The 21,597-nt window shown below is 42.0% G+C and overlaps 1 protein-coding gene and 1 non-coding gene across 5 annotated transcripts; both read right to left on the bottom strand.

The window, feature by feature from the left end:
* Nucleotides 1-2,675: 2,675 nt before the first annotated feature.
* CFAP418 (cilia and flagella associated protein 418) lies at nucleotides 2,676-14,410 on the bottom strand. Of its 4 annotated transcripts, none has more exons than XM_042786243.1 (7): nucleotides 14,150-14,410; nucleotides 12,571-12,670; nucleotides 10,255-10,325; nucleotides 9,736-9,801; nucleotides 8,841-8,936; nucleotides 6,757-6,888; nucleotides 2,676-2,810 (listed from the first exon to the last, which is right to left on the bottom strand). In XM_042786243.1, exons 1-7 carry the CDS (start codon nucleotides 14,278-14,280, stop codon nucleotides 2,690-2,692), a joined length of 717 nt encoding a protein of 238 aa, XP_042642177.1. In that variant the 5' UTR covers nucleotides 14,281-14,410; the 3' UTR covers nucleotides 2,676-2,689. The 4 variants fall into 4 exon arrangements, with proteins under 4 accessions (XP_042642177.1, XP_032843904.1, XP_042642178.1 ...); XM_032988013.2 differs by lacking the exon at nucleotides 14,150-14,410 and adding an exon at nucleotides 13,911-14,047; XM_042786244.1 differs by having other exon boundaries at nucleotides 2,676-6,888; nucleotides 14,150-14,398.
* Nucleotides 14,411-14,514: 104 nt separating this feature from the next.
* TRNAS-AGA lies at nucleotides 14,515-14,596 on the bottom strand. Its single transcript has one exon. It is a non-coding gene; the product is annotated as a tRNA-Ser (tRNA).
* Between the last annotated feature and the right edge of the window lie 7,001 nt (nucleotides 14,597-21,597).

The raw sequence follows: 21,597 nt of genomic DNA, 5'->3' as shown, positions 1-21,597 counted from the left end.
AATAGATGTATTTAAGCTACTTGGAGCTGGAATATTATGCATTTGTTTGACCAGTATGAAAATGTCTTCCTCCTTTTTGCTTCCCAGTTCTTTAGTATAAGCTCTGAGGCTGTGAGGGTTTCAGTTTCACTAAATTCTCATGAAAATCTTCAAGATCATTTGCTTATATTTGAATAACAGTTACAAACCACTGGCTAAGAGGATTTTAGCAGCCCTGAATATCTTAGCTCTTATATCTTAATATCTGAATATATGATTACCTTAACTCTTATATGTAAAACCTATCACCAGAAAATGTTTAAAAATACTGTGGGAAACCCTCCTCACAAATTTTAGAGGAAAAAAACCCCAAACCCAAATGAACCATACACAGCTCGTGTTCCACAGCATCCTCACGTGGAAGCCAGCTGGTACCCCCTGAGGATGAAGTGCCTCCTGCACTTTGCTTCTCTATGCAGCTCAGGTTCCTGGGATGGAAGTGACAGAAGGGCAGTGGATGGGGAGGGGGACGTGGATTCATCCCCATCTTCTGGACCAGCCCTTGGAATTGCAATCCTAAAGTCTCCTAGAAAGGACACTTCCCATATGAAGTTTTGTGCTTGCTTGTGGCAAATTATGGGCATTTGAACATCTCCCTGCAGCATGCTATTTTTATTTCTTTCACTTAGGTGTGTCTTCCTTAGTTCAGAAGCAAACAAAAACCAATGGCTTACTTCTTGCCTGAAAAATGTTTTCACAAAACCTTTCTATATGGAACCTCTTGCAGTGTGCTACTCAGCCTTGCTTGTTCCTGTTTTCCCTACTAAACTTTTTGTTCAACTATTTCTCCTATTAGAAGGAAGGAAGTAAAAAATTGTTACAGAGATCACTCACCTATGGTGTAACTAGGCTAAATTTAGATGATACTCCCTATACCAGTGAAATAAGCAAACTCTAGTTACACGCTTTAGATGTTTGTGCTTCTAGTTAAAAGCACCTCATCACTTGTACAGAAATAGACACAACTCCACTGGTTATCAGAGATCACATTTACTTCCATCCACCATAAATCTGCTTTATACATTCACACTTTCTGGATTCCCAGAGAACCAGAAAAGAGTTCAGAGAGTGAGGCTTCACCAAAACCTTAGCCATGGCTCGTGGCTGAGTAACTGCAGGGTGCAGGTCTCTGGACTATTCTCACTGCCATTTCTGACTGCTCTGCAGCATCTCTGGTCTACATTGTTTTCCTACATAGACAGAAACAATTTTTTTGGTATTTCTAAATCTTGGCATTTTACTATTTCAAGATCTGCCATCTTTTCACATCGTGGGTGATGTGCCATATAAATTTTGTAGTGAATGTTAGAAGATCCTAACGTACACAACCTCTACTTGACAAAACTAATTAACAACCTTTTCAGGGAAAATTAATCTGGGCAGGATGAAAGATAAATCCTGACATGATTTAGTTTTCCTACTGATGTTATTAGAGGAGAAACATACATACATATACCTACATACACACACACAGAGAGACTCAGTTTTCACACTTTAGCTGGCAGCTAAAAAATTTAATCTGCTTTAGCACTGGTCAAGGACCTCTAAAGGAACCTTTGGATGAAGTCACACAAAAACCAAGTGGAGTTGCCATAGATCTGGCTACCCCACTTATAATCACACAAATAGCAGACAAATGTGAGAAGCTGTGGTCAGTTAAACGTAAACCTTCATTATTCAAAAAATAAAAAAGTATGAGCTTGTATTAGTGAAGCAGAAGCCTATCGCTCAGTGGTGTTGCTCTGCCCTCTGCAGACTAGATTGTATAAACACATTTTACCCTAAATGACATCTAAAGCACTTCTAACACAACAGAAAAAAGTTGTCAATGTGAATTGAATACACATGGGCACTGTCTTCTAGTGGTGTACCGTGACACTTGTGACAAGTTGTAAATAAGTCAGGAGTACTCCTGAGTCAGGGGGTGTTTTCTGTGTGTCCTCACCGAGTCCACGCTGCCCACCAAGTCCAGGAAGTAATTATTGCCTGAATAGCACCAATGCCTGGAGTCCAAATTCAGAATGGAGTACAGGAAATATTTGTGTCTGTTACTCTAATGTATGCCATGCAGCATTTCTTCATGATGGAGAAACAAGAGTTGTTCCAACTCCCATATGTACAGCAACTTCTTCCTGGCACTAAGAATGGTTTTCTACAGCGAGATCCAGGGGAGAGCACATGCTGTGGTTCCTTGATTGATCTCCTCCTTATGATGCTAGTGATAACCTGCCTTGACTGATGTACAAAGGTACCAGCATCCCACTCTGCAAGAAGTTTATGTCACCTTTCACAGCCGCTGGCTTCACCTTTTATCCTAGGTAAAGATCCAAGAAATGTAAATGCATCCACCTTTATGAGCGCTCTATAATTTAATGTGCTCTCCTCATGTTACCTGGTAAAGAATGTTGAAGCTCATTTCACTCTCAGGTGTTTGCTGCATCCCCACTGATGTGAGAAACCACACACAACAGTACTCACTGTTTTTTATGAGTTGGACAATGTTTCTGTACTAAGAGCATTTCATAACCCTTCTGAGAGAAAACATGGTCCTCCATCATTTTTATAAGGTTTCTCTTGGATAGGAACAACACAATAGAATTCACACAACGCACAATTCAGATTTGTTCCAACTTTTCATTTTACTGAAGTGTCAACATTTGAAAAATACTTTTCCTTGAAGCACACGTGTCCAGTTGGAGGCATCATATGTGGTCCTCACGAATGAGCAGCACCTCACACTCCTTTTCTCCATCCCCCACAGGTTGGCCTGTCTGCAGTTATTGGGTGTCACACAACAGAAAAAACTGGTCAGGTCTTGTGCTAAAAGAGTCTGGCAGGGAGAAAAATTTGCCCACACAGCTCCCGACACAGTCCCTCTCCTATTGTGCGAGTACCGTATGTGCTGGTTACGTGACCCAAAGACTCACATGTCAGGACACAAGAGAACCGAGTGGTCTTTCAACAAGTGGCAGCTTACAGTGTCTAGCATTTGCAAAGTACCTTAAATACAAAACTGAAACAAAAAAAAGCAGTGTCTTTATTCAATTTTATACAGTGAAGATCTTCCAATATGTAATGCTATTATGCTTCTGCAAGTTAAATTTAATGGGAGGACAAGATTCTTAATAATTACTCTTCTGAGTTACATTCAGCACCTGGGTCAGACACCCTCCATGCTTTGCAGGTAAAACAAGTGAGATATAGTCAGAACAGCACATTAACATTTGATAAAGAAAAGCTATAAAAATGTACTATGTACACCTGAATTGGATTCCTATCCAGAAACACTGCAGGAACACAGTTTTAGAAAAGCTGGTGTGACATTAAACCACTGATATGTTTCCAAGTGAATGCTTTTGCATGGATTCTCATTTTGTCATCCTCCATTGCTTTTGTTTTGTTGAGAGATCTGCTGCAGACTAATGCTGCAGGCTAGAAAATTTCCAAGCATATCACCTAAGTAAAATGAAAGTCTCAAGTTTTCACCTTGCCCATTTTACAAACAGAAATGGTATTATTACTTCCAAAGCAAAAAAACTGGAGGAAAACAATGGTCACATTTATACTTAGCAAAACTGCTCTCCAGTACTTCCGTTTGACAACAGCTGAATGGCATTCTTCAACAAAATTCTTTACATAATCCCTGCCATCTCAGATAACTGACACGGAAGTATCAGTTAGGGTCTGGGCTACATCTCTGAAACCTTGTGCAATCTTACAATACCTTCATCAAATGAACATTCAAGCTCTAATTTTACCTTTCTTTACATTCTTTTTATTTGAGGACTTTTTTGCGGTTTGTAACACAGAACTGAAGAAAGCAAAGGAAGGGAAATCAAATACTTAATACCACTCCAATATTTCCAACGAAATAATTATATTTAATGACAGACTAGCTGTTATCAGATCTAGAAATATACTAAGTTCTGTAATGAAAATTAATACAATAAGCACTATTTCTGCACTTCTTTAAAACTTCACTTGGACAAAGAGCTGCCACAGCCCACCATTCTGACCAAGGCCAGGAACAAGTAACTACACTTGAATAAATACGATGATTCCAGGGGAACGCTCAGGTTTCCACATATGCTTACCAATAAAGATTATCTTCTAACCTTTGCAGCGCTTGGAGTGCAGTCTTAATGGCACTAATGATACAACGGCCTAACAACAATCTCTACCCAGAAAGAGAGCTCTCTTTCCACAACTCTCCGGGCTAACAAAAGACTGAGGGATGAGGTGACCTAGGAGAAATGCTGACTAACATTGTCAATAGGTATTGGTGTTAATCCTTTCTACTTCTCCTACACTCAGTCTTTTTCTCTCAATTCCTTCCTGGCCTCCGCTTTCCAAGTGCTGCTGGCTGTCTCGTTGTCATAAAAATCACTAGAATGGATGCCTTGAACTTTTGTTTCCACATGCTTTGCTTCACACACTTGGTAGTACAAACTGTTCCAGAGAGGATGACTATTTCTGTTTAAAACAGGGTACAGGAGACACGCTCCTTTTCCAAGTCACGTAAGACTTGGTCTCATGAACTGAGATAGGTGTTAGGATTTTCCCCGTTTCCTGCTCACAGGTTGCAAGCCCAACTTGTTCCCTACATGTGGCATGAGTTCCAGTGCAAATCCAGGCCAGAAGAGCATCTTCTGGGGATACCTGGTCATCAGTTTCAAATGGCCTTGGAACAGGCAAGTCAAGGCAACTCAGCACTTTCTGAAATGCATTCTTCTTCAAGAAGAAGAACGGAAAGTAGGTTTCTTCTTCACTAGAACTTGTTCATAAATTACATACTACTGCTGGATTCTTCTCTTACCATGAGCCATGTTCTCTAGGAATGTAAATTGTTCAGGCCCACCTGAAGAAAACCCAGGAACACCTACTGCTTACAGTCCACACCGGGGCTATCTCTTCACAAAGGAGAGGCAAGCAGACCTCTTCCAGTAGCTGATTGAGCATCGGTCAGCTGGTCTCTGGGTCTTTCTGTCTCCTGAACCTGCAGTTTTAGACTCTAGCAGTTAAAACTTCAGCCTGAAACACCAATTGCATTGAAAACAATACATGACCCTAAATATATCTACATCACTATGCCAAGTAGTACCTCTCCAAAGCCAACTCACCTCTGAACCTACTAGCAAGGCTGCATGTGGCACTGGAACACGCACCCCAGAGCACCGAAGCGCTGTGGACGTAAGCACTGCCAGGCCTCCCGGGCACACTGCTCGTCTGCAGGTTCTAAAAATACTCTCACCAAGGGGGAAGGTGAGCAGGGTGCAGAGTACATTATGCCTCTGGTCACTACCTGGATCTGCTCTTTCAGAGGGGTACAGACAAAGCGACAGATCTGAGAGGTGACCTCTCTAAGAAAGACCATGCAATTGTGTTGGAAAAACTCAGAAAAACGGCAGATTGACAATGTACAGATTAAGGCCATGAGCAAAACTTCACAAAAAAAGACATGGTTCTCTAGAGCTAGAATTGCACAAAGTAATTAATTTTGCATTTATCTGTACAGTATCACATACTGCATAGCAAAAATACTGACAGACTTCTCATTTTGAGACACTTTTCAATGTAGTAATTGCCAGGACTGGTAATCCTTTCCTTCCTCTCTGCTCACCCAAAACCCAAACCCATCTTGTGTGTTATTTATAATGAAAAGAAAGAGCTCATGAACTATACAGACATTAACTGTAATCAAGACAGTTCACCAAGTAACATGATACTGGAAGTAGTTTTATGATGTTACTGGGGGAAGGGAGTGTATTGAAACAGGACAGTTACACTTTCTGAATATGTAGCATTTTGAATTAAAGCTGAAGTGAAATCTAAGTGAAACTGAAAAAAATCCAAATTTGAACATCAGTGGGGTCATATATTTTCTCACTCTTAAAAGCCTGGACCCTTTTGCCCCTTAAAAATATTGACAGTCATATGTTCTTCAGAGACTCTTTAAAATTGCACAATGTTTAATAATTGCACAATAACTTGTTCGCTTCTTGCAGTAAAGGCTGAAGGGAAGTTCAAGAAATTCACTGTGGTAAAAGTCTTTAATCAGCAGAAAGTGTTTTGAAGAAAGCAGTAGGAACTGGAAGGAAATTTCCAGCACCTGCAGTTTTTGGCTACTGGTAGGTAAAAGAAAGTAAAATTCTGGGGTGCACTGAAACCTTTGAGGTGAGAGCTGATGTTGCTGTAATTTTTTAAGAGATCTAAAACCACCTGCCCATTAACAGCTATGAGCAAAGCAGAACAGCAGTATTAGTTTCTGTGCAGAAATTCATACGCTTGTGCATCATGGCTGCAACTCAACCCACCACTTTGAGTCCAAGCTTCTGCAGATACAGGAAATAAGGCTCTCTGCTAGATATGAGGAATAGTCTCAAGGTGCTTTGCCCCATGCCTAAATCTGTTGATTTCCTCTTCCTTTCTTTAACACTACTGTGTGTGAGCTTTAACCTCATTTATCTTCTGTAATGCCTCCAAACTGGTTGTTTCTTCTAATAATTCAACTGCCCATATTGCTTGCAAGACAGTTAAACTGAAAAAAGTTTTCAGGTTGAAGTTGGGTGTTATAATCTATTTCTAGATATAAGTACTCACGTTTCCATCTGTTTTCAGAAAACTGTGTGTGAAACAAATTAAGTTTATACCCTATTTCCACACAAGTAGGTACCACACGCAAAAGGACTTCATTCTGCATGTTTACCACAAACCCACCGAAGCTGCTGGTCTGTTTGGAGGTCAGTTAATTCATCAATGGATCTCCAGCTGCACTGACAAGCATATGCTCGTGCTCCTTTCTTCTTTATCATCTTCGCTCTAAGTTTACTGAGTTCAGGCATGTTATTCCTGTCAATCAAGTGAATGCAGTTTACAATCATGTATTTATTTTTTTTTAAAGAAAAAGATTAATGAAGCCATTTCAATTCAGAAAAGCTCTTGAGAACATCTCTGAGTACCACTGCCATGAATTAATTTAGGGATATGTTTAAATTCTGTTTTGAACACAATTCTTTCCTTTCCAAGACAAGCAGTCTTGGTGCGTAGTTGCTGTATTCTCAGATCAAATGGAGTTTGATGTTTTTGTAAGCAATGTTTTCTGTCAGGTTTAGAGACCCTGTGTCAGCCTCCAGAGTAAGAGGAAGAAAATCAGGTAGAGTTAATTCTCGTGTGAAGAAATTATCCAAAAATGTATTTATCTTATCTGACTTACTATAAAAATCCCTATGCAGAATGGCTACGATGACAGTGTTAAACTTTTCATCGGGAATTGTTACTTAGGATGGTTGTTAAAGTGACTGAAATTAAATGGCTATGAAAGGGAAGAATGTACATCAAACCACAAATAATCCATGTGCAAGCATCAACCACAACAAATGGAAAATCAGCATAGCTATTACAAAACAAAGTTGTTTCAAAAACAAGTGAACATTTAGCATTTTAACTACCCCTGCTCTCATGACCTCCTCCTGGCCATCAATTACTGGCCACTGAATTGCTCAAACACAACATTAACAAGCCCAGCTAAATAAAGGAAACCCAAAACAAACATTAAAGGAAGAATTTTTAGAAAAAGAGGTCAGACATCTATTCATGGAAGGCAAATGTTTAATCTTCACGCTTACTCTTTAAAAATCAGGTTAGTCAAAATAAATAGCTAAATAACTCGCTAAAGGTTACAGATTTTAATCAATGTTACAAGTATCTCAAACCAATGCCTTTTACGTCTTTTTTTTTTTTTTTTAAATTATTGATTTCAAGATCTCAGAGACTGAATAATTTAGACTTTGAGGAAATAAAATAATCATATTTTTATTTAACCTTTCCAGCTACCAAACTCCTTTCAAGAGACTAGTACAGCACTGTATTTTTAATGCTGCTTTAAATAATGGGAAAAAATAAGATATGCATTCAAAGAGAAATACAGATTTCAAAACTGGAAAGAAAATACAGGAAAAACCTAACATGTAATACAAGAAAAATAATAATCCATTACTGTTCTACTCCGGCTGTCCCACCCCCTGGTGGCCAAGCACATATTCTGAACACATCCACTACCTCCATCAGTTAATGGTGCATACAGAGACTTTACTAAAATAAGAGGAATCCAAATTCTATGTGTGTATTAGAAGCATGCCTACTACATTACCCTTCACTAGTCTTGGCACTGGATACAATTTTAGAGAAATTGGAAATAGGAACTTCTCAATTTTAAGTCCTCAAAAATAACTGAAATAATTAAAGTCAAAGACATCGCAATATATAACAAGTAAACAAAAAATTCACCCCTCCATTTAATCAAACCTTGATTAAAAAGAAGTCTGTTAAGAAATCAAACTATTTGATTTTCACTGAACATGGCAGCATAATACTTGATACCGGAAAAAAGAAAATACAACTTGAAACAAGCACTTCATGACTGAAGGTATGATGAGAACTACGTGCTGAACAGTCTGTTCATTTTGTAGGCATCCTGCAGTGCCACACCAGAGGCCAACCCATCACACATTATCTGCTTATTTCAGCAGTCCGAATGCCTTTTGATCCACGAAGCTGGAATTATTTTTAAAAGCAGAGAGAGATAGTGATGGGGAGAGAAATGGAAAGGCATGAAAACAGATTATGGGAGATGTTACTACATCCCCTGCTCTGCAGAATTTCCCACCTGATGCCCAGACAGGTTGCACACATATTTGTTTTTATGTGATACAGGAGTGCTCAGAACTTTTCACCTTTCCCATTCCTATCAAGCCCCAAAGTGCAGTAACGCAATACTAATACCAAACCCACCTCAGACATACCTGAAAAAAAGATAATCACAGGACTGATCCCAGATGTAGTCATTGAAAAGTGATACACAGAAGTCACAAGCAGTACAACGTAGTTGATCACACGTTCTGGTCAAAAAAGAACAGAAAGCTCCAAGAGCTTATTACAATCAGAGAAGCTACACAGATCATAGCTGTTTTAAAGTACAGCGCCCACACAGAAATACCAGAAGCAAGGTTACCCTGTATTCTTCATTTTTTTACATCTCTGGCACATTATGGTTTGTGTTTTAACTATATGATCATGTATTATTTTTTACAGGTTCCTAACCTCACTGAACACATAAAATAAACTGATATTCTCTTAATATACTCTTATTGCTCTTCCTCACTGGTATGGCACCTGACCAGCATCCAAACACGCATCAAGTGCACAGTTACTTACTACTGGAAATCCCAAATGGAAATGCAACAATGTTCTATAGGACGTTGGGGATAATTCTTTAAAGCATTTCTCCTATTAGTTTCAGCTTCTGCTGCAAAGCAGTCTGGCTATTTTCAGTTTAGGTTCTGCTCTGGAATGATTTAAACCAGCCCAGATTTAAGCACCACAGAAAGCTGAAAAGAGGCAGGGAAAAATAACAATACTCTACAGCAGCAATTTCCTTAACTACATGTTGCTGATTTTTGGAGTCTCATGGCTCATTTGTACACATCTTTCAACTCCTCAGATGAACAAAAGATCTAGTAGTCAACAACAGAGGACTGGAAGGGACCAGCTGACTTCAACTGCAGCTACAGGCAGACACATGTTTAGATGAATGTAAGGCGTCCTGTCCAGTTCAAATGCTCTGTGCCACCACAAAAAACATAGTTGTGAATAAAATAATGATAAAGCAAATAGAACATTTTTTTCCACATTTCCTACCTTTTTGAAATATTTGTTCCTATGCCACATGGTGAAGAGCTTCCACCCAGGTACACTGGACAGCACCTATATGGATTTCATTTAAAAATATTAAATTATAGCAAAACATTTTTGAATGTACAATGCTTCTCCTAGTTTAACAACACAGTATTTCTAAACCAATATTTATTAAATATAGGCAAAGCATCCCAATGCTTACAAACTACAGAATTTTCAAATTTCCATTGCCAAGGTGTTCAAAGAAAAACTACAACAACCGCTCAAGGGAAAGGAAGCTGTTGTTCAATAACTTAAATAATTAATAAATGTATAATAAATAATTTTCACCACATGAAAGCACATTAGTAATTCTTCAAAATTATCTTTTTGTTTATCTTTATTTTTCTTTAAAAAGAATGCTTCTCTAAATACTCAGTTTCTTTCTTAGTTAATGTCAAACAGATTAAACAGTAGTAACGTTATCAGACTGACACACTATAATCAAGGTATGGTCAACTAGCCAAGACATTTTTCACTTACCTTTTCCTATGAGCCCGTGCAACAGCACTATTTCCTTCAGGTGTGAGACTTGCAGTGTTAGACTTCGATTTCTACTTAAAAAGCAATCAAAGAATAAAAGGCAGCATTATAGCAAGGTTATATTCTGGTTTACTTAATAAGCAGGAGACATAAAATCTCAGTCACAGAAGAAAGGGACTAAGAATTTGGGAAGTTTCTTGCTCAGCTTTCTGTGAGGATCTTTGGGACAAAAGCTGCTGAAGTAACAGATAAATGAGGAACAAGGCTTCTCTTCCCATACTGAATTCCCAGCTCTGCCTGAAGGAATTCAACACCACATATCACTGACTTTACAATCAAGGCTTAGCATTTTGTGCCCTCTTTTTAATAATTTTGCTTTTAAAAACAGTTTTAATTTAGGAACATTCTCCCTCAATGTTTTTGAGCTTTCGTTTTACTGAAGACACATCAGGAACTTATGTTATTTGAAAAGATAAAGTACCTTTGAAAAGTTTCTTGTTTGTTGCACATAAAACAGTTTACTTGAATTCTAGAATACTGGATTTCTAGATCCTAAAGGGGAAGTTGTAGGGATATAAAATGATCAAATGATACAAATTTACCGACATAATTCTCTCTCACTCAGACATACGTATTGTGGTATATGACTGTTTTTGTTGGCTCAGGTTTAGCCACTCTGTGAGATATCAAAGACAGACAAAGCAAAACCAACACGACTCGTGAAAGTAAGAGGATTTGCATAGAGGGTTGTGAAGTATAAGTAACACAATTTTCTACTGACGATACCTAAATGAGTATCTGTTTTTAATGTCTTCTATCACTCTGTCTTGACAATGTAAATTTGTGGCTTTATCTCCATCTCCTGCTGTCAAATGATGACTTAGCTCAACTAAAGGAAAATGCAAACTCCCAACCCTGGGAAGGAATAACCCTCATACACCAGAACAGACTGCAGGCTGGCTAGGTAGAAAGCAGCTTTGCAGAGAAGGCTGTGAGAAATTCAGTTGATGATAAGCTGCCCATGAGCCATCATCCTGGGCTATGCTAAGAGGGACGTTGCCACCAGATCAAGGGAGGTGATCCTTCATCCCTGCTCAGCACTGGTGAGACAGAATCACAGAATCATTTTGGTTGGAAGGGACCTCTTGAGATACCTCAAACAGGGTCAGCTTCAGCAGCTTGCCCAGGACTGTGTCCATTTGGGTTCTGAAAATCGCCACAACCTCTCTGGGCAGCCTGTCCCAGTGCTTGACTACCTTTGCAGTAAAAAAGTGTTTTCTTGTGTACAGATGGAATTTCATGTGTTTCAGTTTGTGTCCATTGCTTCTTGCCCCGTCACTGGGCACTACAGAGGAGTCTGGCCCCTTCTTTACTCTACCCATCAGGTATTTACACATATTGATACATCCCCCTGGAGCCTTCTCTTTTCCAGGCTGAACAGTCCCAGCTCTCTCAGTGTCTCCTCATATGAAAGGTATTCCAGTCTCTTAATCATCTCCATGGCCTTTTCCTGGAGGCTCTCCAGTAGCTCTATCTCTGTCTTGTACTGGGAAGCCCAGAACTCGACACAGTAGTTCAGACACGGCCTTACAGACATGTCTGGAGTGCTGTACCCAGTACAAGAGAGACATGGACGTAACGGTGATTAAGGATTTAGACCATCTGACATACAGGTAGAGGCTAAGAGAGCTGGAATTGTTTAGCCTGCAGAAGACAAGGGTTGAGAATCTTATCGATGTTTAAAAATACACTATGGGGAAGAATAAAGGTGATGCAGCCAGATTCTTCTCAGCAGGGCCCATTGACAGAAGGAGAGGCAATGCACACAAATTGAGATACAAGAAATTCCAGTTAAACATATGAAAAAACTTCTTTACTTCTTGTGAGGGTGGTCAAACACTGGATCAGGTTACTCAGAGAGGCTGTAGAGTCTCCATCCTTGGAGATACTCAAAAGCTGTCTAGACACAGTCCTGGGCTGTAGGTAGCCCTGCTTGAGCAGGCAGTCGGACTAGATGACTTCCAGAGGTCCCTTTTTCAATCTCAACCATTCTGTGATTCTGTGATATTTGACACTATGCTCTATCTTGAACTATCATTTCATTTAATTGCCTGTTACTGGCTGGGTAAGACCATCTCTTTATATCTCTCCTGTTTCTCACTATAGGATTGTTGCATTTTCCTTTCTGCTTTTTTCCAAGTTTATCCTACAGCTTGTTTTAGTTCATTTTTTTGCTTTAAACCAGTTTTAGTTGATGGTGCTTTTCTTTCCATCACTGAACTCATCTGTTCTGCATTTCTCCAGACTCCTACTCACCAGTGGTGTTTTGGTAAAGCTGCTGTCATTACAGATTTCATCAATAATGTCGTCTATATCTTCCTCACTGCTGCCAGGACTCATTAACAGTTTGGCTGACCTGAAAAACACACAAATCAGCCTTAATTTTATATCATGACCATAGCAGTTCTCAGAATTGTAAGTAAAAAACATAAAATTAGTTACAGACTTTTTCCTCTAATACTTCTGCAGTATCTAAGGTAGGCCATCATGATTGGACAGAGACGCCTTTCAGTCCCTGTTGAACTGTCTCACCATAGGTCTTATTTTTGATTGGTTTTTATTTCCAACCACATCCAACCCTGAATAAAACTATGATAATATAACCCACGCTGCACTTACCAAGCAACAAATTGGACAGCCCTGATTTTTCACATTAATCTTCAGCCGCAGGAATATAAAAAGATCAGAGAGGGTTCTCTCCTCATGCTATACAACTGCAGGGGTTCTGAAGGAATTCCTGCCAAACTGTATGCATTTAGAGAGATCACCTGCACTTTGTTTTCACTCAAGTGTGGAATCTTGTCACTGAAGTCTGCTGTTTGCTAACTCTTTGTCAAAGAAAGGGAGACCTGTAGTACTACTGCATCAACCAATCTGGAACACGTCTACTGCTGAGAAAGAAGAAAACTGTGATTTTTAAAAATATTGTAATTAGATTGACTAAATTTTGGTGCCCATCGAACCATTACGCAAACAACAGGGAAGTCCAGCCATGTGGCCAAAGGCAGTGAGCTTGCTGGTCTCGTATTAATCATCTGGCTCTTCAAGATCCTTGCCTGAGAGGGACCCTGAGACGCCTGTTGGGTAAGTGCTCTGCAGCCCACCCGTGGAGATATCTGACCAAACCCCTCCGGTCCACAGGCCTTCCAACCGGAGTCTGAGACACCAGGGATGGAAAACTGCGAGCTGGGATGGAAACCTGGGGGCAGGCAGCTGTGTGGCAGAGCGCCTGGCAGCAGTGATCCTGTCACGACCAAACCTGTTGGTGTTCAGACCACCATTCTGAAAATTGCGGAATTTGAAGCGGATACACAAAAATGCAGAGTCTAAGTTAAGTGCTTACTGTAGAAGACAGAGTTAATAGAGGTATGAACAGAATACATAAATGACCGAACCATCAACAGAACAAAATGTTCGATTGTACTATTGCTAAAGTTCTTCCTGCTCTAAGTCGCAAGATTTATAGATATTTTATATATATCACGAGGTCAGCTACAGAGCTAAGTAACCACGATCCTAACTCACAAGCAAATTAGCGCAGCTTTTAACGCCATATTTAATCCAAGGCTGGGATACTCCCAAGAGACAAAGACTACCTGAAGTAACTCAGCTCGCTGGCACACGACTTGGGTGTTTACAAATAAGGACTACGGGATACACTCGTTGCCTGCCGGCCAGGGCCTCGGCTCCCGGACCTCGGCGCTCTCGGTTCCTGCGGGGTCCCGCCGGAGGCTGCCCCCGGCCGGGGGAGGGGCGGGTCGCGCGCCACACCAGCGGCCGCCCCGCTCGGCGGGGAGGTGCGGGCGGGGGCCGGGACCGAGGCGGGACCGCTGACCTGCTCTCCGCCGCCGCCGCCGCCGCCGCCGCCTCGCCGCCGCGCCGGTAGCCGCCCGCCGCCCCGCGCCCCGGCAGGCGGCAGAGCCGCCTCTCCACTTCGTCCAGTAACCGATCCAAGTCGTCCGCCATCTTGCCGCCGCCGGCCGTTGCCAAGGCGGCCCCGCACCGCCCAGGGGCGGTGTCTCCGCTCCCGGCGGGGGGTGTGTGTGTGTGGGGGGGGGCGCCTGTGGGTCTCGTCCGCCGCCGAGCCCCCCGGCCCGCCTCGTCTACTGCTCCGCCATCCTCGGTGAGGCGAGAATGAGGGGGGTGTGGAAAAAAAAAAAAAAAAAAAAAACCCGAAGTCCAGACGCTTTACACTCCGGTCGTAGTCGGCAGGATTCGAACCTGCGCGGGGAGACCCCAATGGATTTCTAGTCCATCGCCTTAACCACTCGGCCACGACTACGCATGCAAAGGTTCCTTTCCCTACCCCACTAGGCCTAACAACAGAGTTTACGCGGGCTGGATTGTGCCCTCGGTCAGTTCGCTCTATAGCGGGCTGTTTAGAGCAAAAAAGAAATGGTCACACTTCTCTAAGTCCCATGGGAGAAACCTGGGGGGTTTTTGCGTACATGTGAAACGCTTGTTGAGAGAAGGCCCCTCAAAACCAGGTGCTGTCCCAGACAGAGGTCCCCTACAGCCCTGGGGTACGGTGGGGCAGGCTCCGGCGCGGGCGGGGGGAGGCTGGCAGTCCTGGGCTGAGGGGCGGGTGACCGGTTCGGGCCAGTTCTGGCCGGTTTCAGCCAGGGCGCTGAGGGAAGTGGCTGGGGCCCTGTGCTACTCCCACCTGGCCGTGGAGTTTCTGGGGCTTCATGCGGTAGTACTACAGGCCTGCCTTTCACTGACAAAGAGACAACTTAAGCAAGTGGGATTTTTCTTTTCTTTTCTTTTTTTTTTTTTTTTTTTTTTTTTACTTTATTTAGCATTTTTGAGGGAAGTCCCATAAAACAGGGTATCGTCCACCGCCATGTTAATAAATCCAGACAAATGCAGGAGGTGTCAGTCACTGGACTTCCAATGCGTGCTGCGGCCTCCTCCGTCTTCAGAGACAAACGGAAGGTCAGATGTCTCGAGGTGGGCACACCGCCAGCGTTGTCAATGCTGTCGCTTTGAGACAAACGATGGAGGTGAATACTGTATGTTATTATATTTGATTAGAAACCCAAGGAAGCAATTTAGAGAGAGAGAGGTCCTGTTAAGCAAAACAAAGCATTGCCGTCTGCTCAGGTTAGCTGAGACAGAAAACTCAGTGCTTGCACGCCCCCTTTGCCAAGACCGTTCAAAATTTGTCAGCCCGTGATGAAGTGGGGGCTGCAGTCCTTAACAGCTCCAAGCAAAGCCTCTCGGTTACAAGGTGTTTTACAATTCTCCTGGGATTCCAAGTAATGAGTTGCAAGCCCTGTTTGAATTCCCTCGTACTTAAGCTTTTATTTCATGGTTCCATTTTCCTCCCCATGCACCTCGGGCTCTGTTAATACCCTAGCCCGTAACATGGCAGTGCTGCTGCGGGAGATGTGTTGGGTAGAACAGTTGTGAGCCTTCCCTGGGTTGATGTGATGGAAGAAACTAAATAGTGTTGATGCTGCTCCAGCTCTTTTAAATGGTCCCTTGGTCAGGACTCGGTGTCATGTAGGTAAATTCAATCCAGAAGAAGTAGATTTTTTGGGTGGAATTTTTACATTCATCTCTTGCAGCTGTGGAGAGTTTAAACTAATCACAATTCTCCCTGGTATGCTATCATCTCTGTAATTTGAAAAAGGATCAGGAGCCCACAGGCTTGGAAAATTTTGAAGAAACTCTTGTCCTGAAATACATCATCACATGTGGAAAAGACCACTTGCTGCATCATCTTAAAGGAGCTTAAGAATGCCGAAATCCAGTATCATTCTGGCATTTTTTCAAATGGCCTTAGAAATCCGAGTACATTCTCTTTTGACTGCAAAACAGCTTCTTTCCCTTTCCATCAATCCTGTGGCTGTCAGTGTGTCTGCTGCAAGGTGCCAAAAATGTATGGAGTGTCTATGGGATAACAGTGCCAAAGTCAGGGGTGCCTCAAGGCCTTCTCCCATGAACCCGCTGCAGCATTTACTCAGTTGGAAAGCATTTGAAACCAAAAAGAAAAAAAAAAGAAAAGAAAAAAAAAAAGGCACAGACCTTTAAAAATTCCTTAAACTGCAAAGATTGTTTTTGTTCAGATTGATGCCTGCTGTTTAGATCCTTGTTGTTCAAAACTTCTGAAAGGCCTGATGCAATCGAAGAGACTTACTGGGTCAAATTGATTCCAGACCAGTCCCTGGAATCGCACCGAGGTGAATCTGACATACTGGGCCTTCAGCTAAACTGTGGCCAGAGAAAGGAGTTGAGGTCACGCCCTGAATTTTGCCCTCTCTTAGGAAATGAGTGAATTTGCTTGTGCAAATCATGTCTCCCACTGACTGCTTGGGGCTTATATTGGTGCAAACAGAAAGGTTACTGACTGCTGAAGGCTGGAAAAGTACAGAATAACCACTTTGTCTGATGATGATGCTTTTTTTTTTTTTTTTTTTTTTTTTTGATACTTTCTCACTGAATCCCTAGGAAGAGTGGACAGAAAGCTGGAAGGCTGTCCTGGGTGAAAGCCATCATGTTCTCTCATCCTCAAGCTACTGCAAGCTTTCTCAGCAGTGCTGATAAAACTGGATTTTGCCACCATAATGATGAGGACAAAAAACCTTCATGGGGCAGGATGTTAATTTGCCTCTTGTTTTCTCTGGGAACCAGAGAAAGCCTAAGTGGAGCTTTCCTCATCCCTCTTTGGATGATGAACTCTCCAGGGCTCAGATGATATAGTGGTCATCAGAGCCAGGGAATGCCAAAGCTGTCATTTCCTAGTGCTACCCACTGTCAGCCAGGAGGGAAGTGATTGCAGGAAGATTGCATCTTCTTTTTGATGTGGTGACGGCATGTTGCAGCCCCTTCTGCCTTCCCATCTCTTGCCCCAGAAGCTAGGATGGAGGTACCACAGTGACTGCCTCACACCAAGGTGTTCTGCTGCCTCCAGAAAATGTAGAACCAGTTCAACTCCTTGTTCCTAGTCACAGGATATTGCTCTAATCCTGTTCCTGGTCACATTCCAGTATAATATAATTTTGAGTGGCACCACACTTATTTTCCAGTAGCGGTACAATGCATCAACATGAGCAAATTCAGGCTGAATGTAGATTTTTGGCCATAATTTAACCACTAGCAAGAATTTCTGTGGATGAAATTATTCTGTGTAAAGGTATCAGATTGGGAGACAACTTCTTGAAAGACTGTTTGGCAGCAAAAATAGCAGTGTGTGCAAGATTCCTCATATAACGATATTCGTCTGTGATGTTGAGAGACAGTGTTGGATCAGAGGACAGTTTAAGCGGGAGGCCAATTCAGTCTTGGACTTCACTGCCAATCCTTCCTCAAAGGTGCCAGCTCCGAGGGTGGATTTTCAGTTTGGTTTTCTGGCACAGCTGCCTCACCCATGAGGGACCAGACTGGCATCAGGACTGGAACAACTTTCAGTTACTTCCAACCTTCCCTCGAATTAATCATTTCAGGGTTAGGGTATGTGAGCACCCACCAACTGGTCCCTGGGCTATCCAGTTATCTTGCAAAGGAAGATATTCCTGAAAAGAGCAGGGAAGTGTCAAAGTGATAATCTGAGCCCTTGCTGTCAGGGCTAAACGTATTTTTGTATGTTTATAGCCACACATGCTCATTTCAAATGAATGCAACAGTGTGGCACTTCCCAAGGGAAGCAGAAGTTTTTCAGCACAGTATACAAAGCAAAAAAATACTTGTCTGGGGGCCTTTTAATGAAGCTGGCGTAGTCCTGAAAACTGCTTATAACCATGACATTTCAAACTCCATGAGGGCATAACAAACACTGTAAAGTTGTTTCTGGAAAAAAACCTGTTAGCTTGTAAGACTGTGTATCAAGGAGGCCACACTTCCAAATCAATGATAATTATGTGTAACTTCAAATAAAAATGGTGTTGCCAGGCACTATGTGGCTTTACTGCACCTGCATTTCCTGGCACCAAGGGTGTCTGTCACTGTAAAGCAGGGCAGAGGGAGACACGCGGTGATAAAGCAGGTTAATGCAGAGGAAACATCTCATCACAAGGAAAAAATGTTTCCATTTAAAAGATAGAAATAATAATTAGTAGTAAGTATAAAATAATTGGCCTTCCAGGAAGGACCTAAGCTGTGGAACATGACTAGTGAGGAGCAAGCGTCCAGCAGAGAGAACCAGAGGCTATTGTGAAAAAATTCTTCCTACTTGCTGCCCATTGCACAGCTGTGGTGAGAGACAAACATCACACAAGACCATCCTTGCTGAGGGACACAGGAGCTGAAACCAAAGCAGCGGTAGTGTTACATCACCCTTGCCAAGGCTGGAAAATATTTTTCAGGGATGATTTTCCAGCTGGGAATAACTAGCCCATAAGCCGTGGGGTTGTGGTGCCAGTAAACATGCGAGGGACAAGACTGCTGTTTGTTTGAACTCCATGCTTAGTATCCCACTCCTCGCAGGGCCAATCCAGATTTTTCTTCCTCAGGCCTCAGGACGCTGCATCTCAGAGGGAGTCGGAGGTGGCAGTTGTCAGGGTTGGCGTTCTCACACATCAGGTTCCAGATATACTCCTTTGTTTTACTGCGTAGCATTTGCCTGACTTCCTTTTCCCAGCACAAGAATCCTGTTCAGTGAAAATATATGTTAGGCAGAATCACACCTGTGTGACATGAATGCTATTTGCATGTGTGATTTTGTGCAGGATTTTACAGTTAAAGAGAATTAGAAGAATGTCAAGAGGAACAATGTCTTTTGCAGCTGAAAGCTTCCTAACAAAACCTCTCTCTAGGAGCTCAATAAATGCTAAAAAGAGATCTTCATGTCTCTAAATCAGTAATGAGGTTTTTATTTGGACTTGAAATAAAGAGGTGTTTTTCCAGTATAATTAGTAACAGTGCAGTTTTCAAAAGGGGGAATGATTAAGGGCAAAGTGAAAATTAAAAGGTAGAACCTCACTGATTTCAGCGGGGTCAGAATTTCACACAGAAGGTGAAAATCCAGCCCACCTTATTGCAAGTATCTGTTCCTTGCTTGAGGACGTGAACTGGTAGCACTCCTTCGAGCTCCGAGTCGCATCTCCCAGCAGAGGGCATTGCAGGGTGACATTACTGCTTTGTAGGACAATCTGGCAGAAGGTAAACTGAACTTTAAGGGGTTGTTTAGCTGGTCTAAAATTTATTTTAACGACCTCCACTGGGAGAGTAGATTATCAGCTATTTAAAACCAAAAGATGCTGCTAGCAAATTCCACAGTTGGAAGATAAAAGGAATTTTAACTTGCACTCTAAAAATTCCTAATGCCTGAAAGAGAAAACTAATGCCAGAAAGCATTTGTTCTTCAGTGTCTCTATCACAAATTTATTTTCCTGTTTTAAATGACACTGTAGGCTGAACTGTAATGTTTCAGGCTTGTTTCAGGCTGAGATCCTCTTGACATTCTGTAAAAAATAATAAAAATGTTCCCTTTAAAAGTGAAATGCAGAATTAAAGTAAAAATTATGTGAGCACCAAGGAGAACAGAGAAACTTCATAATTTGCAGTAGATGTGAGTGACAAACTTAATTTCCAAAAGAGGATGTAAGAAAGAGATTTTTAAAAAGACAGGGGTGTGCTGTGTAACAAACCAAGAAGCTACGGGGTACCCAGGTACCCATGGGCAGCGCACGGCCTTCAGTGCCAGATTCCTGTCTGTCCTGCCATCTCTGCCCCAAACCCTTCAGCCCCCCATATTACACATCAGGAGCACATCCAGGGAACAGACAGGGATGTAGCTGCCACGCAGGGCAGATGATGTGTCCTCTGACCCTGTCCCCACGTCCTGGCCAGTCCCATCCCATAACAGTAGTGTCAATCCACTTTCTGGAGGCAGTGGATTTATTGTCCGTGATCGGGTGGACTCCACAAGACAGGCATCTCGCTAGGTCTCTGTCTGCAAGCAGCGTTTAGTCCAGCTTACTGTGTGGCCACCCAGCAAACTGAGCAGGCACATGCCTTGGAAGGGGAGAGTGAGGGATTGAGGGGAGGAGGGGAGGCTGAGAGGTGTGTGGAGCAACAGTACTTTGTCTTGTTTAGCATTTGCTCTTTGGCAGGTCACAAGAGGATGTTTGGAAGTCAGTACTGTCGTTGTAGCTTTACTGGTGGGCAAACTGAGGCACACAGGAGGTTGTCTCCTGCTCAGGCTCATCAGGTAGTATCAGGACAGAAGTACTAAGAGCACTCCCATCTCTCCTGTTGATTTTTAGTACGTTATACGCTCACTGGGCTGCAGCATATTTACGTGCTGTGGTGAGAAACACTTGCAAAGTTAAAAAAGTGCAGGTGGGCAAGAGTTAAAAAGCAAATTCTCCCACCTTGATTTTTGATAGCGTTCTCACTCAGGTTAGTTTACAGTGTTAAAACCAAAGGGACTTGAACAGAGCAAAGGTCCTGAATTTGAATTTCAATGAACGATACTGAGGGAGTGGTTGGGGTATTTTATAAATACCCTAAAAATGTCTAATAGGCATTCTGCTCTGGAGGACTTGAAAGGACCATAACCTTTCCTACAGTTTAACAACACATTTCTCCATAAAACTAACTTAAGAGAAATTCCCAGCATTCCCACACTGAACACTTAGCAGTCTTTTCAAACTTATGATATAGCAGTAAATATAGCTTATAACCATAAAATTAAGGTTATGTGGACTTGTAACTTTTTATTTTATGCTAGCTCTGTGGGCCACTAGCAAATTCTACAGAGGTTAGTGTCCTGAAGTCTGCAACGAATTACACAAGTAAGCGGAAACAAAACGCAAAACAGAAAACAAACCTCACTCTTTAAACAGACACATTGAGTGTTTAAGGGGAGAAGAAGGGCAAACAAAGGGAAGGGGAATCCACCATGAAATTCACAACTTCTCATGCTCTACGATTTCAATTTCTTTGTGCTGTACAGAGAACTTGCTAGCTTACATGGCTGTCATTGCACTCATGGGGTGCTTAATGGCTACAGAACAACTCAAGGAAGGGTGATAGATCTCGTATGTAATGAGTAGTGTTTTCCTGGAATGCTACCAGTGAGAGTCTGGCAACCTGTGCCAAGTGAAGCTCAAACATTGTGCAAAATTTAGATGATTTTTAATGTGGTGTACTAAAAAAAAATGGTTTCCATGTAGCTGCATCCTTGCAAATTGTATTATGGATTTTGAAGTTATAGACCCCCTGGCTTATACAGAAAATGTGCACTGCTTTTATTGTGTGGCTTTATAGTGCCTAGAAAACCTTTGGCTTTCCAGTAATGTAACTGAATTAAAACATAGTAAAGGTAGTTTGCCTTTT

The sequence above is a fragment of the Tyto alba genome, unplaced genomic scaffold, assembly GCF_018691265.1.
Source record: "Tyto alba isolate M040663 unplaced genomic scaffold, T.alba_DEE_v4.0 Super-Scaffold_9, whole genome shotgun sequence".
NCBI lineage: Eukaryota > Metazoa > Chordata > Aves > Strigiformes > Tytonidae > Tyto > Tyto alba.
The sequence above is the reverse complement of the archived record's forward strand: the minus strand, read 5'-3'. Positions and strand labels throughout refer to the sequence as shown.

What these genes read in the sequence shown, in the direction of transcription:
- CFAP418 (XM_042786243.1), bottom strand. Translation starts at nt 14,280, where the DNA reads ATGGCGGACGACTTGGATCGGTTACTGGACGAAGTGGAGAGGCGGCTC. An exon ending in GCACGGGCTCATAGGAAAAG is followed by an intron (nt 9,802 to 10,254) that starts GTAAGTGAAAAA and finishes AAATCCATATAG; the next exon opens with GTGCTGTCCAGTGTACCTGG. An exon ending in CAAACAGACCAGCAGCTTCG is followed by an intron (nt 2,811 to 6,756) that starts GTGGGTTTGTGG and finishes CAATAACTGCAG; the next exon opens with ACAGGCCAACCTGTGGGGGA.